The sequence below is a fragment of the Schistocerca nitens genome, chromosome 5 (genome assembly GCF_023898315.1).
Source record: "Schistocerca nitens isolate TAMUIC-IGC-003100 chromosome 5, iqSchNite1.1, whole genome shotgun sequence".
Classification (NCBI taxonomy): domain Eukaryota; kingdom Metazoa; phylum Arthropoda; class Insecta; order Orthoptera; family Acrididae; genus Schistocerca; species Schistocerca nitens.
This window is the reverse complement of record NC_064618.1, coordinates 691,408,138-691,429,242: the sequence shown is the minus strand read 5'-3', so window position 1 is coordinate 691,429,242 and position 21,105 is coordinate 691,408,138. Positions and strand designations below refer to the sequence as shown.

At 37.8% G+C, this 21,105-nt stretch overlaps 1 protein-coding gene across 2 annotated transcripts in view; it reads left to right on the top strand.

The window, feature by feature from the left end:
- Window positions 1-7,478: 7,478 nt before the first annotated feature.
- LOC126259765 (protein-cysteine N-palmitoyltransferase Rasp) overlaps window positions 7,479-21,105 on the top strand; it is a 167,608-nt gene continuing 153,981 nt past the window's right edge. Inside the window, exons 1-2 of one of the 2 annotated variants that reach the window (XM_049956767.1) lie at window positions 7,479-7,583; window positions 17,993-18,168. In XM_049956767.1, the coding sequence (XP_049812724.1) occupies window positions 18,097-18,168 (72 nt within the window). In that variant the 5' untranslated portion in view covers window positions 7,479-7,583; window positions 17,993-18,096. Of the gene's footprint in view, window positions 7,584-7,626; window positions 7,962-17,992; window positions 18,169-21,105 lie in introns of those variants that run through there. The other variant, XM_049956766.1, reaches the window with a different exon arrangement.

Genomic DNA, 21,105 nt, shown 5'->3' with positions numbered 1-21,105 from the left:
AAATCCACGTGAACCCTTGCATTGGTGATTAAGACATGAATCTAACAGCCCTTACTGTCAGATTATATTCATCAAGGCGTGAAAATCACAATTTCCCACGTCAAATCAATCCTCTCCTTATGGCTTTATATACATAATTTATTACAGGAACAGTAGCCTGATTACTTCCCACATACGTTTGCTGATTTGTCAGAACAGTATCCACAGTAACATTACGTTCCAACAGCGTACTACTCCCGACAAATAGCGTGATTACCATTTATAGGTGTATAGCGTATGGAAAACTACGGTACGTCCACACATACACACACCAGCTGGGTGTCGTTTAACATGGCCTACCGTAGCTTCTCATTAGCAAAACCGTCCAGCCACATCGTCATTCCTCGACATATTTGTCGAGGAATAAAGGGTGTAATTACAATTAAAAGTCCTCACATCTTTTTTATGTTGCTTACGTTGTTTCACAATAGTTGGCGATTGTCAGAGCAGGAAGAACTGACGCGCTTAATGTAGAAAGAGTGACGTTTCATCCCCACGAGATGTCTCGATTGTGTCACTTCCACGAAATTATTTAACATAAAGATCTTCCAGCCGATCATAATCGAGAACAGACTGTAGATATTGTGCTCTTGGGATGTCATAAATAAATGATCAGGGTTGGCTCTGAGCACTATGCGACTTAACTTCTGAGGTCATCAGTCGTCTAGAACTTGGAACTAATTAAACATAACTAACCTAAGGACATCACACACATCCATGCCCGAGGCAGGATTCGAATCTGCGACCGTAGCGGTCGCTCGGCTCCAGACTGTAGCGCCTAGAACCGCACGGCCACTCCGGCCGGCTAAATGATCAGTCCCCAGATTTCACCATGAGTGAAGCATCATCATACACTGATGTGACAGATTGTGGCTATTGGTGTTTTACCACTCGCACTCTACCCTTGCGGTGTTACTGGAATTATCTACGGTTCAATGGATGCTGCAGGTGTCGGAGTCCAGTAAAACAATGAACTCACTCTACGATACTGTTGTTGATGACGGACAACCAAACTGCCGAGGTCGTATTTTCCTTCAGTTTTAGTACTTCACATGAATTGCGCAATTTTACCAGGTTTTCCCGTAATTTCAAAGCATTTTACCTGATTACTTGACTTCCAAACCACTGCTCTCGACGAATTGTCTCGTCAACAAAATTCCTCATCGCGTTGATCTCGTGGTGCTATCAGCCAATGACTTCACAGCATGGTTCTCAGTTTCTGTATCATTGCTAACGCACCACCCGAATTGTTGTTCGACTTTTCCAGACGCCTCCCAATTTCCGCTGACAGCGGTCCCATAAAAACCGTCTTTCGCCCACCGCTGGAGACGAAAGAGTGGCTCGGCTCTGCGAAAGTCAACGTATCAGGAACTTACAGTATCGTCTGCAAATGTGGTCAACAATACATGGACAAATGCAGCGATGTATTCTAAACACTGCGAGGAACATATCTGGCATGTGCGTCAGGAGCAGATGGAGAAATCGGCGATAGCAGAACATAGCATCAAGAAGTCCATACATTGGACTTTGAGAACACCAAGTGCTCTGCCGAGCCACTGGCTATTGGGACAATGTCATAAAAGGGTCCATCAAAATTTGGATTCACGAAAATATTGTAAACAGAGTCAAAGGATACCAGCTGAGTGCGGTATGCAATACAGGGCCGGAATGCTCTGACAGAGACGCAAGCGGCGAGCACGCTACCCCCACCACCGCTACTTCATCCCCCCCCCCCCCCCCCACACCGCCTGCCGGCCTCACTGCACTCCGCCTCCCGGTGGTAGATGGGGGGGGGGGGGGCGCACACCGCAGATACAAGTAGGATGGTATCTGCAAAACTCAACACTTCGCCAGAATTGATGAGTACGTCACTTGTTGAAATGTGGCGGTTTGATAACATTGCCACCTGGATGGAAACTCAAGAGATTTTCATCAACTGTACATGCCAGGAAAGTCTACATTTACATATGTGGTTCAAAACGCTGCACATAACGACAGGATTCTTCTGTGGTTCATACCTCAGATTTGTTGGTAACATAAATATAAGGTCAAGTGTACTAGATAGCTCTTGGAGTAGGACCTTCTGTATACCCAACAGAAGGGTCGTCTTAGAGTAACTATACCACAGTACAGTGTAAAAGTATGAACATTACATGGAGCAAATTGGCTGGTTCTTTTTGCATTTGAAGTGGTCTATGGTGGCCCTTAAGGGTTTCTGAAGGCACCAATAGTTCAAGGGAGCTCTTTATAAAACCACCAAAAATTTTTTTTTGCAATTCGTTCGCATCAAAACCGAGCCGCAGACTCCTACATGGTTATGTACAGCAAACGGATGTGATTTTTATGGTATATTCGTAGTGTTAAATCCAGCCTAGTCATCAATTATGGGATGTCTAGGAAACCTGCTTCCTCAGATCTATAGACAAACAATTCAAACAAATCGTGTTATGAGTTTTCTTACAAAATGAAAAAATACAATACTTAACTTCGTGTTATACAGATGTGTTGCAAGCAAAGGGCGACAGACAAAATAAGAAACCTCTTCAGTACAACAGTTCCCAAGTCCGTGTTGCATAAAAAGTGCAAGCAAGTGATTAGAGTTGACACTTCCATCCAAGTTGCTGCTAGTCTTGAAGCTGCTGTAGAACTGGCCGTGACCAGTCGGGCGTGGCGCTTATGTCCTCTTCACATGGGGGCCACTGCTGTCGCGTTGTCGTCCTGGAGAGGGGTTGGTCACCGTACAGTAGGCTGATGTCTCCTCACAGCCCTCTCTGCTCTACCGTTCCTGACTGACATGCTGGCACTTGACTTTACGACATAACACGTAGGATCCCAATCTCAAACAACCTTGTAATTTTTTGATATCTTTACCCGTTTTGGAGATACAGAGGTTCAAAGTCACCCTTCGTGTACACGTAAAACCCAGTGTGAGGCGGAAATGTAGTTTTATAAAGTGAAGTGACATGGAGAAATATGCCATAAAATGTCTCCGTTATCATGAGAAGAGTTCTGGGAACCCTATGTTGTAGTATTGAAGCACATGCAAAATTTTTGTGCACGTAAAATCTGGTCTGAGCCGTAAAATCAGTACTGTGTTGTATTGTATAGTATGTTAACCGGGGACCTAGAAACGACGGAGAGGCTCCATCCCCGTTGCAGCTGCAGTGGTCCACAACCCCATGATGACTACCACAGTCCACTTCACCCCTCCGCCGCCCCTCACCGAACCCAGGGTTATTGTGTGGTTCAGCCCCTGGTGGACCCCCCCAGGGAACATCTCACACCAGACGAGTGTAACCCCTATGTTTGCATGGTAGAGTAATGGTGGTGTACGCGTGCGTGGAGAACTTGTTTGCGCAGCAATAGTCGACATAGTGTAGCTTAGACGGAATGAGGGGAACCAGCCTGCATTCGCCAAGGCAGATGGAAACCACCTAAAAACCATCCACAGGCTGGCCGGCTCACCGGACCTCAACACAAGTCCGCCGGACAGATTTGTGCCGGGGATCAGGCACTCCTTCCCAGTCCGGAAAGCCATGTGTTAGACCGCTTGGCTAACAGGGCGGGCAGTATTGTGTTACTTCAGTTTTACATAAGTAGACTATCAACATTTTACTGAGCCATACAGTTCTTTTCACGTGAGTAACATATCCTAGTATGGCAAGGAAAAGAAGGGAACAAGTGGAAAGATGCTCCTATTGGAGCACAAAAAAGGCGAATATGCTCCTGTTTAAAGGACTCTGATAGAAAATTGGGATATCAGCTGCCTCATTCCACCATATTCAGAACTTTTAAAAAATATCCCGAAAAGTTTAACATGCAGATATATTCGAACTTTTTTGAGCTGGGAGAGAAGGAGACAGTGGCTGTAGGAAAGAGACGGAAAAGTAGCATATTCTGGACATTAGGAAACAGTGGTTGTGATATAGTAAGAATGATGGAGGCAACAGCAGTATGAGAGAAAGAGAGGAGCACAGTGGCAGCAGAACGTAGTTGACAAGTCACAGAACAGTGCTAGGAAAAGAGTGTAGGATGCTGTGCCAGTGGCAGAGAAATGAAGAGAAGAAGAAAGTAGAAGTGGGTGAGAACCAGTGATAGTGCGAGACAGAGTCTGTGACAATGACAGGGAGGAAGAGAGAGATCGTGACAGTGAGAAGAGACAGCAGCAGTGGGAATGAATGAACGAGATAGTAGCAGTAAGAGAGAGCAAGAGGAGACAGTGAGTGTGAAAGGAGGCAGTACTAGTAGGAAAGAACGAACGACACAGTGGCTGAGGGACAGGAGACAGTGACAGTTAGACACAAAAAGAGGTAATGACAATGAGTTGTGGTGAATAAGTGAGTGAGAGTGGGCAAGTGGGAGTGGATGTGTACAAGCGACTAACAGCGATGGACTAGTGGGTGTGAGCGAGTTGCAGTTAGGGGAGCTTGTGGGAGTGAGAGGTGCTGTAAGTGTTCTCATTTTAGGCGGACAACTGAACTTTTGATGATATGTGAAATTCAAAGTTTAATTATAAAACATATTTGTAATACTAATTAGTTATAAAGTTCGATGGTTAATCAGTCCAGCTTAATGTTTTCTGTGTTTTAGTGTAATTTCCCAGTCTTCACACCAATTTCTTATAAGTTATTAGCTGTTGTTTGTTGAGCACGTTATATACAGCCACAATCTTGCTGCATAGCTAGAACCACAGTGTAACATAACAGTCGCGACACTCACTGCTGCAAAAGTTGTTACCGTTTGACAGATGGAGCGACACTAGCACTCCAAGTGGCGAGTAAGGTGAACATCAGACGTGTCGTGAGCATAAAGTCCGGTCCACACGCAACAATCTGTCTGCGCAGACATCGGCGCAGATGTCTGTACATGCAAAAGATCGCTGCAAATGAGGTGTGTTCACACGACACAAACCCCAGTCTACTACTCGCCCACCATCTGTCAGTGTAGAAAAGAAATATCAGTGGCAAGCGACTATGCTCCCCGTAAACGTCAAAAATTTAATTCAGTTATTTTGAAATACAGAAATGGAGGAAGTTCTGTTGTGGTCTGTGTTCGCAACTTGTGTTGCAAAAAACATTCAGACCAACCACAGGAAACAGAGAAAGCGGTCAAAATGGTGTAGACAGTGGCTGCTAAAGCGAAAGCAGTTTTCTCATGAACATTTTCTGCCAGAGTTGCAGGGCGAACCTGTTTTGTTTTACATAACCTCTTGTTCCATTTCCTGGCACATTGACACTTCAATTTCATCTTAAATTGTACTCCTGCTTGGTCTTGGCGTTTCTTGATCACTAAGAAAGCCAAGCAGATCAAAATACCATAACATTGGCTGGTATACTTGATCTGCTCTTACACCAGATCTTCTAGATTTCTGAACTTTGGATAACTCTTTTCGGTAAATAGTTCGCTGACAGACTTAATTTATTTGACTTGCCTTCATGAACTCATCCTTCAAGACAGTGTAAATAGTTTCACATGTGTTGGGTATTATTTTACTCAACGCTTGTTTCGATAATGCAGTTGAAAATTCCAAATCCTTGTAGCTCCTTCCTGTTGCTAGGAATCTTAATGTTACCGCCAGCCGTTTATGAGGAGGAATTGCCCTTGTCATACAAGTATTTTTTCTCATAATATGAGGGGTTACAAGCTTTAAGAGATAATTATAAGTTTCGACATCCATCCGCAAATAATTTCGCCAGTTCGCAACGAATTTTTTATTTTTTATTACCGTTTCTCTGTTTGCCAAGGCGTCAAATGCCCGCAATTTTTCAATTAGAGCATTTTATGCTGCTGTCTTTTTGTCCCGGTCACTATATTCTCTACTTTTAATCTTCCACAAATATGCGTGGTTTCTATACATTTCAATGAATTCACTTACAAACTCTCGAGAACACTGACGAGTATCAACCATTTTAATGCCCTGTGCGCACAAATACGAACACTAGACTGATCAAAAAGCTGTTTCGCGCCAGAGTTGCGGCGATCTCCTGTGCACACGCTCCAACTTGTATGCGCAGATGTGGTTTGAACCCACAGATTTGAGAGGTTTCGCTCAAACCTCCAACTCCAACTTCCAGGTTTGCACACTCCTCAGGTTGGTGCAAATCTTCTGTCTACACGCAACGATCTGTCTGCGCAGACGTGATGTGCGCAGACATTTGCTGAGACAGATCGTTGCGTGTGGACAGGCCTTAATGTTTGTTTTGCATCCATTTCTTACGTAATTTACGAAATATTTGAGTTATTTTCTTGCTCCAAGGGTTTGTGTAGTATCAGAAGGCGTATATGTTTCTAAAAATGATACTAAGATAAGCGCAAGTATGGACAAAAACCATTAATCCAATGGCAAGCTGCAACACGTTCGTGAAGAAACACTTGTGACGTTGGATAGAACTGCAGCTTATCTCGTTGATATCAAAAGAATATATACACACAGATTCACACATAAGAAGTACAGACGTCTACCTCTATATGCAAAAGCAATCGACAGCTCATTTATCGTTCTGTAGGCCTACTGTGTTTGTCATTGTCGCCTGTTGCCACAAGTTATCTTTATATTATTCTAAGTGTGACAAGCAACTGCCAAATAGTGGGTGAAATACGTTAAAAACATTATAATGATTTGATTACATTACATTTCACGCAAAACCAAATATTTGAATAATTTTCATACAATCTGTCAGTGAACAAGGTGCTAAAAAAATTATGTCATCACAAGAAGGAAGCCAGGAAAATTATGTGACTAACAACAGAAGTGAATGAAATACATAACAAACATTACGATTTTGTAAGACTGCACTTAATCTAACCACTTCATCGTCAAAGCAGGTCTGTATTGACGATTCACACGAATCTGGCACTGATACATGGAGAGTTGAACTGGTTGCTTCTGTGTCATAGGACTGTTTCACAGCGTTAGATGGATCATCGAATCTTTGTGGCAGTTTTCTGTTCATCGTCAGTTGAGGTGGCTTATTTGGGATGTCAAACAGTGTGGGTATTGCATTCCACACGAGTTTATTATTGTCTGCGTTCATGAACTGGTTTTCTTCGAAATGTAGCGAACAAAACTTAATATTATTATACAGGTAAACTGGGTCTTTTTTCATAAGGTTTCTCGTCTGCTATTAACTAGCCATTTTCTGCTCCTAAAACGAAACATTAATCATTAATATACATGCAGTTTGCAAGTGAATTCCAACGATACAGTTTGGTAATATGATGGTATATACCTCTCAGGATCCTTAGGAAACCTAAAAAAAAGAAAGCTGTGGTGTCTTCTTTCTCTAGTTGCTGCAATTTATTGCGCTACAAACGCTCCCGCTTGTAAAAATCATTGTGGAAATCAAAATAAACAACCACTATTCGCTTTTATGATCGCACCGAACTCGCATTTTAAGTTACTGGTCGCTTGGGGCGCTGCTGGCGCGGTAGGCAACGAAATTGAGGCTAAGTGTCGCGACTGTTATGTTAGACTGTGATAGTACTTCATAATAAAGTGCGGCTCAAAGCTGATGTTTTCTTTTGGAAATGCAGTAACACTGCTGGTACATTACAAAGCCCAAATTTAATTCGCAAACGCATAGAAAACTTCAACGAAAGCTTCCAACTCCAGCAAGTTGACTGGACCATTTACGTTTTTGTATTGCCGTTCATGTTAACAAGTTGGCAGAAATGCTGTTGAATGTCTGTAATGAATGTCTCAGTAAGTTGGCAAAAATTGTGACATGAGTGGTGGGGGGAGTGTTACAGAGAGTGTCGTTTTAAATGTTTGTTGACGAGGTTTGAGTTAGTGTGGGACGTGAAGTAACAACTATATGCTGCAATGTGTGCAGACCTAAACAAAGTAGAAATATTAACCTATGCGGTGGTGTGGCTGTCAGGTATTTTGACGGCGGTTTATAGTGTGTTACTAAAAAGAGAATGTAAGTGATAATCATTTGTAGTCCCCGGCACTTGTTATGGTCTCATACGTGTGAAATGACGTTTACATTTTTAAGTTAACGCAGTACATAATATATAAAGACAATGCACATTTGTACTTAGTATTGGAATTTGTTGAGTAACCGGGTCGACTGAAATATTTTATCCAGTATGTGTAGAAACCAAAAGGGATCCACTGAATACCACAGCGAGCCATCGGTGCATTCTTCCGAGTAGTACGTTTTTGCCGTCTGCGATTTTTTTTTTTTTTTTTTTTTTTTTTTATTTTTTTTTTTTAGGGACCGATGACCTTTGCAGTTGAGTCCTATAAGATTTCACACACATTTGAACATTTTTTTAAATGTTTTTATGACTCTCTCTCTGTCTCGCTCTCGCTCTCAAATAAATTTACGTTGCTGATGGAAGCTTTACGCTGTAGTTTTATCTTTTCAAGTTTTTAATCTGCTCCAAGCTTTTAATAACAAGAACCTCAGTCACCGTAAAACATCATTCCCTGTGCAGATACCTTTCGTTTGTGCATGTTTGTTGTGCTAATGTTGTTGTATTGAACTGGCCAATAATATTATAGTAACTTCAGATTATTAGCCTGTCGTAAGACTATTTACATGCCAATTTCCATGGCCTCTAACTCGATAATCTGTTACTATTAAATCTGCCATAAAAACCAGAGTGTGGGAGTGTCTTCTTTCTTGATAAGTTGAGTCTTCGATCGCTTATTTTTGTGGAGGCAAACTGTATTTTACCATTAGGTATTTCATGTAAAGTATAGTATTTTTATATGATTTACACTGTTTTATGTTAGTAAGTTTTTAATGTTTTCTGTTAAATTTGGTACATTTGTGGAGTGACTGCATGAACTGTGTTCATTGAGGATATCTGAATAAAAATAATGTAATACTGGTACAATAGTTCACTGAAAAAATGCAGTCCACTAATTTACTGACAACCAATTCTTTTAACATTTTATAAATTATATGTAACCAGTTTGCACACCAAAACACTTGTTGTAGATATGTTTAATTGGAATAGTTCTGTTTGTGATTTTTCCTGTTTAACATTCCAAATGTGAAACACCACATGTCTTGGGGTAAGTTTTACTTATTGCTAGTTGTTACCACCTTCAAATTATATACTGCTCTACAGATGAATGGCCATTGTGGCTTACCATGTTCTTACCAGCAGCTGTAACACTCGAAAAGCTGTGTTCTTGCTTCAGACGAGCATTGACCTAATTAATTATGGCTCTAGGCTTGTGGAAACTGTCAAAGTGGAACCTTTGTTTTATCGCTACAATTCAAATTCCCAGTAAGTTTCCTGAATATGGTTAGTCACGATAAAGCATTAACACCTGGAAGGGCATGACCGGACCAGTTGTGTGTCAGCTAAAGTATATTTACTCCCATCTAGATTAGGACAGCCATAGATATTCTTTAATTCATGTAAAGTAGTCTGTGCCCAATTACGATCAGTTTTGAAGATCTGATCTTGATTGCATCTTTCTTTTTCTGGTGTGCACAGAGATTATTTGACCACTCAAGATTTTGGTAATAGAATCATTAAAAAACAAAGGAAATAATTTTTTTTCTTCACGGATCAGAGGAAATTCATTAGCCTTTTGGTCAAAAGCATACCAAAGTATATTGTGTTATTTACAAATACAAATGTTTTGTTCCACCTTTGAGCATATTTACATGCAGTTGGTGTCGTCAGTATTAATACATTAATGGTCATTCCATATCAAATCACCCAATAAAAAATAAATTTTACACCCACCTCCTGAGATTTTCATGAAATTTGGCTCAAATGGTTCTAATACCATCCTGACAACACCTGCAATTTTTTTTTGCTGTATCTCTTACAGTTTTTTTATAAATTTTTAAAGTTTTTATGTTTTGCGTTTTCTGACCCTTCGGAAATGGTCAATTTAATTTGTATTCAAAACTTTAAATTTGCTTATCTTAAAAACTCTTTTAGATAACATCATGAATTTTTGCAGCAAGTTTATTTATTATACATATTTGAAGATAAAAATGATGCTATTAAAATATATTAATATTTTCTATGAAAAAAAATATATATGTATTTTTTTCTTTTTCTTTTTTTAAACGGGTTTTGTTTTATAAGAATTGCAATATGTAGAGTCTCAGACCTGATAGAATGCTCAAATTTGTTTTAATTTACTCTTAAACATATAGGCTACTTGATAAAACAAAAATAATGATGGCTTTTTAACATGTTTATTAATTATAGTAGATTACATTAGAATTATGTACAAAGATACTTACGACACTTGTGTATAACCCAACTGATTGCTTGAAACATTGAATTTTTTGAGTAATTTTGTCTTTTTAATAAACATTAATGCTGATTCAAACTGTTTTTCCACTTCATCCAAGAGCTTTCAGTTCTTTTGATACAGTCTTTTTTGAAGTAATACATTCTCCCAGTGCCGCTTGATTGAGGTGCGTCTACTACACAGACTATGTGTTCCAAAGGCACTATGCAGGAATCTTCTCTTTCAGGCCAATAAAATGATGCAGCAGGTCCTGAAGGATGTAGAAATAGAATTTCTGCATCTTCTTCATCATTGAATATTGTTTTTACCAGTCCAAAGTACCAGTTACCATCATAATTTGCAGCCACATAGCTATTTATGGATGGTTCATCACGAACCCAATCAGAAGAAGAATGGAAAGAAAAGACTAAGGAGGGTTTTACACTATCTGTAGTCCTTCTAATTTCAAGGTTGTTTGTTGGAAGTGGTTTGAAGTTATGAAAACATTCTTGTTCCAGGAATGGTTCGGGTTGCTGAAAAACGTTTTTCTAGTTTTAACCGTAGCAAATCAGCTTCTTTTTTGTCAGTAAAGTGAAAATGAATGTTTTCAATATTTTTTTTCACAAAACTTATACACATCGATTGCTGTCATTATTTGTTCTTTGTCTGAAAGCTGTAGACTGGCTTTCCTTAAAATTCTTTTAATAGCTCCTCCTAGGCCATCACAAATTGACTTCCCATGACTTGTTGCAAAAAAGTGTTGGGCCTTCAAATTAGTCTCTCAAATGTTCAGTCAAATTTTTAAAACTGTTTCTATTTTTGTACTGCCCAGCACAACCATCTGTAAAGTAGTGAACTGAGTCAATGTCAGTATGATGTAATGACAGCCACTCTGTAATTTCTTTTTGTACAAAGTTAACAAAACCAGTGTCATATTCTTCGTCATCACTAATAAAACAGTGGTTGGAAACAAAAACATTGTTTTCCTCATTTCTTATAAAAACATCAACTGGGTGTAGAGTACAACCACCTCTATTCCAGTGGTAACTTTGGATCTCATCTTGTATAACAAAGGAATAATTTTCACTGAAATCCATCACAATAATTGCTGTTTTGGGTGGTGGATCTTCTTTCAATCTTTTAAAGGCTGCTGATTGGGATTTTGCTATAAAAGAGTTCGGGGTGAGCTTTTCCAATGACCTAACCAATAAAGAAATGTAGTCTTCAACACTGATAGACTGTTCGATCATTTCTGCCCTGTCTGTGTTAACCCACTGACTGATTACAATTTCTTCTTCTAAATCATAATATTCACTTAGTTTTTCAGTTAAGCACTCTGTTAGTGCAGTATTTGCAGGACAGCTGTTGCAATGATGTAGCATGCAGTTTTGGTTTTCTGTGTTGCACACAAGCATCTTAATTAGGTCTTTATAAGATTCTTAAATTTTCACAGCATCTAGTAATAGTTTAACCTTCTGGTGGATACTGCATACACATACAGTGTGTGTGCCTGCAGCACCAGCAAGGATACACTATTTAGGTCTCAAGAAACAAAATTTTGAAAATCCTACTTCTACCTCGGGATTCTCCTATTTGAAATAATAATAGAGTTCTCTCAAGTTACACAAAATGAGTCTTTTTTTGCATGTACACATTTTTCTTGAACACTTACTTTGTCTTTTGTTCCAGGTAGCACTCTGGAACTTTCATCCTTTTCATAAAAATCTGTTACAAGTCTTACTGTATTTTCAGAAAGAGTTTTACCTTTTTTTGGACCAGGAGTTTCCAAAATACCCTTTTCAGATTTTAGCTTTCTAGCTTGTCGCACCATGTACTCACTTACATTAAATTCTTTCATCACTTTATTTCGACTCCAAGAATCTGGAGCCAAGGTCAGAATCTGGATTTTTCTAGACCTCCCAACAGATGAAATCTTCTCTTTCATAAGAGAAATCATTACATCAAAATCCTTTGCTTTCTCAACCACACTTTTATCTTCTTCGTCATCATCAGAACTTGGTGCATCATATTTTAATGCTTTTGAAACCGCCTTTTTTGCAGTCTTTTCAATACTGCTAACCTTCCTTTTAAAATAAGACCCTTTACTTTGTTCTGACAAGCCATGAAGCTTTATCGGTGTTAAACCTAAATAATCAAGAGCAATGTTTGTTTGTATGAGGGATTCATTTCTGGATTCCAATGATTCTAATTCAACCATGACTTCATCATCTGTTTCACTTTCATTGACTTCAACTCTTAATTTTTCCTCACAAAAGTTACGACATGTTGAGCAAAGCTTTTGTCCGGGTTTTATGCTAATATTTTTTGTCATTAATTGTTTAGAAAGATCCAAGCCTACACTTCTCAACGATTTTTTGATGGGCTTTTTGTGTTTTTGTAGTGGGTCTACACATGTTGTTTGATACTTTTCAAAAACATTTAAAAAGTAGTAGCTGTGGTGTGAACATATATTCTTAAATTCACACAGATTAATTCCAGATTGTAAGTGGATCAAATCTTTTTCTTCCTCACTCAATTCTGATACCGGTTGTAACTTTTTTGAAGGTGTGTAGGTTGTTTGGAAACAGTCAGATTTTTTAAATAACCCTACACTACAGGTTTGAATATCTGACATACTGATTTCACTTTTGGTCTGATTACTGTTCTGGTTACTTTTATAGGATATTGGAAAAGAATCTCTGTAAACTAAGTAACAGTACTTACTGAGAGTTTGAATAAACTTAATAAAATACTATCCAAGCACTATTTAACACTGTAATAATTTTTTACTTCAAAACACAGGAGTAACAAAACAAAATCCAAGTGTACATTGCTACTCCAAGAAGACAAAAACTTATTTTCGTTGTCTAAGTCACTTGGTATTTTTTGTTTTTAAAATATAATTAATATTATTTTAAAAATTAGATAACTATTAAAAAGGTTAAAAAGCCAACATAATTTTTCTTTTATCTAATAGCCTATACAATTAAGAGTATTTTAAAACAAATTTGAGCTTTCTATCAGGTCTGAGACTCTAGATATTGCAGTTTTTGTAAAACTAAACATCCGTTAGCTAAAAAAATAAATAAAAAACTTGTAAATTTTTTTCATTTGGAAGATTTTAATATATCTTTATGGTAATTTTTTTAACATTTAGATATAATACACAAACTTATTCCAAAATTTCATACTGATATCTTGAGTATTCTTTAATATACAATTTTTTTTAGTTGTGAGGACACGTTAAGTTACAATTTCCGACTGCTGAAACAACGCCAAATCTAAAAACTTTAAAAATTTATAAAAAAAACTACAAGAGATAGAGCAAAAAAATTTTACAAGTGCTTTCAGGATGATAAAAGAAGTAATTGTACCAAGTTTCATCAAAATCTGACATGGTTGGTGTCAAGGCCTGGGTGACTTGACATGGAATGACCCTAATAATAATATAAACTTCGACATGACAAATTTTATTAACTACAATATTATAACCCAAGATGGATACAATACATATTGTACAAATGTCAATAAAACAAGAAGTTTCCTAACACATTAATTACAAGATAAATGAACTATGTAGTTCAGTGAATGACAAATAAATAATCGAACGCATAATTAACAGTAAGTACATGAAACAGTAATAAAAAAGACGAGTTTTAAATTTATTTTCTGGCACTGTGTAGGCATTTTCAGGTAATTTGTTGAAGTTGAGAGGACCAAGATACATGTAACTGTTAAGTGTCTTTGCAAGCCTAGCATATGGCATATTAATTGTATGTCCATTTCTTATGTTATGGTCATGAACTGTTCCCGTTACGTCAAATTTGCTTGGATTCTCTATAATGCAGACAAGGCAGTTGTAAATATTTAGGCCAGGCACTGTCATTATATTTAGTTTCTTAAACTAATCTCAACATGTTTCATATGGGCTAAGTCCTGCTATGCACCTTATAACTTTCTTCTGCAATTTAAACACTAATTTTGAGCCTACGGAATTGCCCCATAATAGTATTCCACAACTCAGGTGCGAATGGAAGAATGCAAAATATGCATATGACAGAAGTTCTTTACTGACACTGCTCCTCAACTTGTATAGCAGATATATGACATGTTAAAATTACCACATAACTTCCGTGTGTGGGTATCCCAGCTGAGCTTTTGATCTAGGCCTATATGCAATCCTAAAAATTTTACTGTTTGGTTGTCATGACTGGGAGCATTCAGATTTAATACAATAGCTTCAGTTTTACTATCATTCTTCTGCAGTAAATTTGCCTCAAAACAAGTAGTGCACCTCTCAATTTCCACTGCCATGCTCTGTTGCTCATTTTCAAGGTTGGTATCACGTGATGAGTGTTGTGTCGTCAACATATAGCACTGCATCACATGATACAGCTGCAGGTAAATCATTTATATAAGTAATGAAAAGGAAAGGCCCAAGACCAGATCATTTACAACTGGGTGACACCTTAACTGTTTTCTATTGCTCAAGTAAGGCTGCATTAGGCATAGAGCATTCTGTCTCACTCCAAAGTGGTAGAGCATTTTTATGAAAATATTGTGGGAGACCATATCAGAAGCTTTCCTGAGGTCCAACAGTGTTGCACGGATAATATCTTTATTTTCAAAAGAATTGTATATTTTTGCTACCACATTCTGAAGTGTTTTGACTGTGGAAAGACTGGATCTGAAACCATACCGTGAGGAGGTAAGTATATCGTTATGTTCAAAATATTGACTCATCTGTTTATGCCTGCCGTATTCTATTATGTTTGATATTATGGGTGTAAGTGATATTGGTTGATAGTTAACTGGAGATGCTGTATCTCCTTTATTATGTACTGGTTTAACTACAGATATTTTTTAACATTCTGGATAATTACCTTGATTTAAAATTTTGTGGATTATTTTAGTCAGTGGCTTTACAATTTGATTTCTTGTATATTGAATAACATAATTTGAGAGACCATAGTAATCCTGTGTTGTAGAATTACTGAGCTTAGTTATTAATTCATTGACCATCTTCTCTGTTAAATGAGTCCAGTGAAAGCTGTCTGTCTGCTTACTGTTCATTTCTGACAGCAGTGCCTCTGCCTTACTCACATCCTCCATTATGCTGCTGTTGTCTGACAGACGACTGACGAAATGTGCATTTAAAATATCAGGTAGATTTGGTGTCTGGTATACTTTATCATCACAGTTTATTTCTTTTGCAATAATTTCCCATGCAGTTTTGCATTTATTCACTGAGTTCAGTATATATGTATCATTTGCTTTGCAATTAGCTGCCTTGATTTCAGGCCTGTGTAACTTTCTCACTTTCGTGTACATTTCCTTGTCAGCATTATTGTGCTTGGACCTATCATGATAGAGTAGTATTATGATCCTCATTCTACTTAGATGTTGGGTGTACCATCTTTTTAGATTTTGTGGTTTGGTGTAACAATTTTGCTTTGATATTTTCTTGCAGCTTTTAGAACAACATGCTTTCAAAATTTTGTTAACATTTCTAGAAATTTATTGGTAGATTCATTTGCACCTGCAGTGGTTATTATTTTATCCCATTTTATTAAATTCAATTTACTTACCAACTTGTTCAGCTTTGATTCTTTAATTGGTCCTATATTTTTTGTACAATCTGTGGAAGTTTTAGTTGTTTTACTGTCCAGAGTTTCTGTGAGCCAGAGTCTCTCTCATGATATGAAATGCCTAGCTTGATTGTGTCGAATTGTGTTTCGGTTAGATGAAAATTACATATGCTATCAAGACATGCTCCCTGTTTTGTGGGTTTGTCATTTATGCAAGTTAAGGGATCTTAATGTGTTTAGAAAATGATCAAATTTCTGTTCTTAAGACTAATGTCTGTATTGATATCACCAAATATTAGTATTCTGTAATCTTTGTGTTTGATTAACAAGAGTATCAGTTTCTCCAGAAGCTCCACAGACGGATCTCCATTTTGTGTGTGTGTGTGTGTGTGTGTGTGTGTGTGTGTTTTTTTTTTTTTTTTTTGGGGGGGGGGGGGTTATACTGAAGCTATTATAATTTCCTGTTTTGGCAACATTATGGCTGCAGCTTCAAATTTTGATTTTATGCAGTCTACTTACATCTATGATTTCATAGATTACGTTCACACTATTTTTAACATATACAGATACACCACCATGTTTAATACTTGTACTGTAGCTGGTTGCCAATTCATATCCAAATGGTACACTTAATTTTAGTTCCTCATTGTTAAGCCAGTGTTCATTTATTGAAATCGTAATGCAGTTTAAGTTTTCCAGCCAAGACTGAAGTTCATTAAGTTTGTTCTTCAGAGACTGCACATTAATATACCTGTATAAGATCATTACACTTGTACTTATACTGTGGTTTTCCTCTTTGATTACTCAGTTGCATCATCTTTGTCCTCCTGAATTCCTGGAGGCATTGCTTCCTCCAAGTGTGTAATTCTGGTAAAATGTTCATGAATAATATATTGCTGTTGCTTTTCCTGCCTCTCGAGTCAGCAAGTCTACAAAGTTTTTTTTTTTTTTATTCCACTTCATCACATTCGTCAGCGGACCCATCCTCATTATTGGGAAGTGAAAGCAGATACCTCAGCATCTCTTCTTCTTGTCATTCCCATCATTTCTAAAACAAAACAGGGAGAAGAAATTCAGGAAAGCTAGGCTTGTTTGCTGGTTGTTTGACGTAAAAAATAAATTATAAATTTCCAACCAGTGTAATTTTAAGTTCTTGTCTTCAAATGTGATGCTGCAGCACACCTATAGAACTTGGTTGTTTCAGAACATGTTCTCACCAGAAGAAAGGAAATAATCACAAAAACGCATACAACACAGAAATGTTCCAAAAACAGACTATAACCCAAAAGTGAGTTTCTTTAAACTCACTGGTTGTATAATGCAGACTGTTATTAGAGTAATTTATCACTGAGTGTGTGTACCAAACAGTGTATGTATCTACCAAATAATGTGACAAGGCAGGGAATGTCTTCACTCACCATATATTTTGTGGAAACCAGAGTAGAATGCCAGAAAACATGAAAATGCCATTATACAAAATGTCTGTGGTATCACCATAAAAATACTGTGAATATGCATGTGTTGATGTGTCATACAATGACCCGTAGAGCTTCAAGTAGCTAGTAAAGCTAACAGAGAGCAAAAACATACTGAATTTGGACATTGCTGTCCCTGTGGGCTCAGTTAAGTTAATCTGTAGGTGGGATGTGTATTCACTCTGTTCAGAAAAGGATGAAGTATGAAGCGAATTCAATTTTTGGTCTATGCTACAGATCAGTTTGTCAGCAACCCTACATTTTGTGATGGTCTGTTATTGCACTTCAAGCCAAAATCATGTTTTAAAATTTTGAACGGCTACGATTGTGTGTGTGTGTGTGTGTGTGTGTGTGTGAGAGAGAGAGAGAGAGAGAGAGAGAGAGAGAGAGAGACTGTCACATATACAGCTGTTTATTGAATGTGGCTCAACATGTTTACTAACTTGAAAATAGAAGGAAATTAAGTATGGAGTAGGATTGTATATTTTATTTACAAAGAACCAGAAATAGTGGAAAAACAGTTCCAGAAAAAACAACAAATTCTTCATTTAAACCAATATCTACAAGTATTCAATTTGACTATCGCACATCAATGTCTGACTGTAAGATGTAAAATTTTATTATTTTTGTTGTGAATTGCATTTTGTGTTGCATCTAATGTTAAACTTTTACAGTCATTAGGAAGAAGTCAGCAGACATATACTTTGAGCCAGGGTGGAATATTGTCAGTACTGAGAAGGATGTAACAGATTTTGAGTGGGAAATCTGGTTGTCATTCATGGCACTTGTTTCTCCATGGATTGTTGCACATCTCATTGGCTCATGGCTTATAAGATTAGCTCAAAACCAGGTAAAAAAGAAATTCTGCCCACATGAATGTAGTATGTATCTATAAACATAATTTTGTAGATGAGGCAAAAATTTGATGTGGCTATATTCTCATTTAGTTGATTATAAATTTTACGTTTTAAACTTTTTTGGCACTGAAGTCTGTGAATTTTTTTTCTCTGTGATACACAAAGCAGCATATAATTCAGTTGTTCACAAATATGATACTAGGACAGTATTGAATCAAATTCATTTGTAATGTTGTTTTAGGTATGTGATAACTCATTTCATCATAAATGCAAGGAAATCAGGGCAGTATTTAATACTTTTTTATACAAGGTTCTGTTGAAAAAGCTGGGTGGGACTTGGTGATACCACAGTTTTATTCAGGATAGACACACTTCGTTTGTTTAGCAAGGAAAATGTCCCAACAGCTGTCTGATTTTAGAATTTATTTGATTTTATTTTCACAACAGTTTAGGCAATCCAGCATGCTATCTTCAGGCCCCATGTGCACCTCATGTATAGAAATTCAAACATGTTGATTTTGGCATACTGGGGCCAACAATATCTGGATGTTGTGAATTCATATTTAAAGTCTGCCTTTGAAGACTTGACAACAAATTTTTCGGTGATTTTATTTGTTAAATGATTTACCAGCCACTGTCCCGTGTCCACAATGTATCAACACACACACACTGTTTACTTTTATATTATAGGCTACTAACTACTGTAGTGTATGGATGAATATGTGAAACCAGCATTTTTTGTTTAATCTCTATTATCTCGAACTTCTCTCAGCAAACTGAACACTCACTTGTGATTTACGATTGCAGCTGCTCGCTCTTCACTTTGATCCACAATATTTCATTAGTTGTGTGCCCTAATCTGTAATATTATCCTTATCATGATTTGTGATATGTAAGTTAGGGTAATGGTCTTCAAATCTTCTGTGAGTCCTAATTTTCAGAAACTGAAAATTACTCCTACGTATCACAGATAAAACTTTATGTTAATTATTTATTATTTTGCTGTGAAGTAAAGTTTTCAGTAGCCTTTTTAAAATTGATAAGGATTCCCCCCCTCCATGGACCATGGACCTTGCCGTTGGTGGGGAGGCTTCCGTGCCTCAGTGATGCAGATAGTGCAACCACAACTGAGGGGTATCTGTTGAGAGGCCAGACAAACTTGTTGTTCCTAAAGAGGGGCAGCAGCCTTTTCAGTAGTTGCAGGGGCAACAGTCTGGATGATTGACTGATCTGGCCTTGTAACATTAACCAAAACTGCCTTGCTTTGCTGGTACTGCGAACAGCTGAAATCTAGGGAAACTACAACTGTAATTTTTCCTGAAGGCATGCGGCTTTACTGTATGGTTAAATGATGAGGGCATCCTCTAGGGTAAAATATTCCGGAGGTAAAATAGTCCCCCATTCGGATCTCCGGGCGGAGACTACTCAGGAGGATGTCGTTATCAGGAGAAAGAAAACTGGCGTTCTATGGATCAGTGTGTGGAATGTCCGATCGCTTAATTGGGCAGGTAGGTTAGAAAATTTAAACAGGGAAGTGGATAGGTTAAAGTTAGATATATTGGGAATTAGTGAAGTTCGGTGGCAGGAGGAACAAGACTTTTGGTCAGGTGAATACAGGGCTTTAAATACAAAATCAAATATGGGTAATGCAGGAGTAGGTTTAATGATGAATAAAAAATTGGAGTGCGGTTAAGCTACTACACACAGCATAGTGAACCCATTATTTTGGGCAGGATATACATGAAGCCCACACCTACACCTACCACAGTAGTACAAGTTTATACGTCAACTAGCTCCGCAAATGGTGAAGAGATTGATGAAATGTATGATGAGATAAAAGAAATTATTCAGATAGTGAAGGGTGACGAAAATTTAATAGTCATGGGTGACTGGAATTCGAGAGTATGGAAAGGGAGAGAAAGAAACGTAGTAGGTGAATATGGAATGGGGGTAAGGAATGAAAGAGGAAGCCACCTGGTAGAATTTTGCACAGACTATAACTTAATCATATCTAACACTTGCTTTATGAATCATGAAAGAAGGTTGTATACATGTAAGAGGCCTGGAAATACTGGAAGGTTTCATACAGATTATACAATGGTGAGACAGAGATCTAGGAACCAGGTTTTAAATTGTAAGACATTTCCAGGGGCAGATGTGGACTCTGACCACAATCTATTGGTTATGAACTGTAGATTAAAACTGAAGAAACTGCAAAAAGGTGCTAATTTAAGGAGATGGGACCTGGATAAACTGAAAGAACCAGAGGTTGTAGAGTGTTTCAGGTTAGCATAAGGGAACAATTGACAGGAATGGGGGAAAGAAATACAGTAGAAGAAGAATGGTTAGCTCTGAGGGATGAAGTAGTGAAGGCAGCAGACGATCAAGTAGGTAAAAAGACGAGGGCTAGTAGAAATCCTTGGGTAACAGAAGCTATATTGAATTTAATTGATGAAAGGAGAAAATATAAAACTGCAGCAAATGAAACAGGCAAAAAGAAATACAAGCGTCTCAAAAAAGAGATCGACAGGAAGTGCATAATGGCTAAGCAGGGATGGCTAGAGGTCAAATGTAAGGATGTAGAGGCATATCTCACTAGGGGTAAGATAGATACTGCCTACAGGAAAATTAAAGAGACCTTTGGAGAAAAGAGAACCACTTGCATGAATATCAAGAGCCCAGATGGAAAGTCAGTTCTAAGCAAAGAAGGGGAAGCAGAAAGATGGAAGGCGTATATAGAGGGTCTGTACAAGGGCAATGGAAATGGTAGAGGATATAGATGAAGATGAAATGGGAGATATGATACTACGTGAAGAGTTTGACAGATCACTGAAAGATCTAAGTCGAAACAAGGCCCTGGGAGTAGACAAAATTCCTTTAAAACTACCGATAGCGTAGGGAGAGCCGGACCTGACAAAACTCTTCCATCT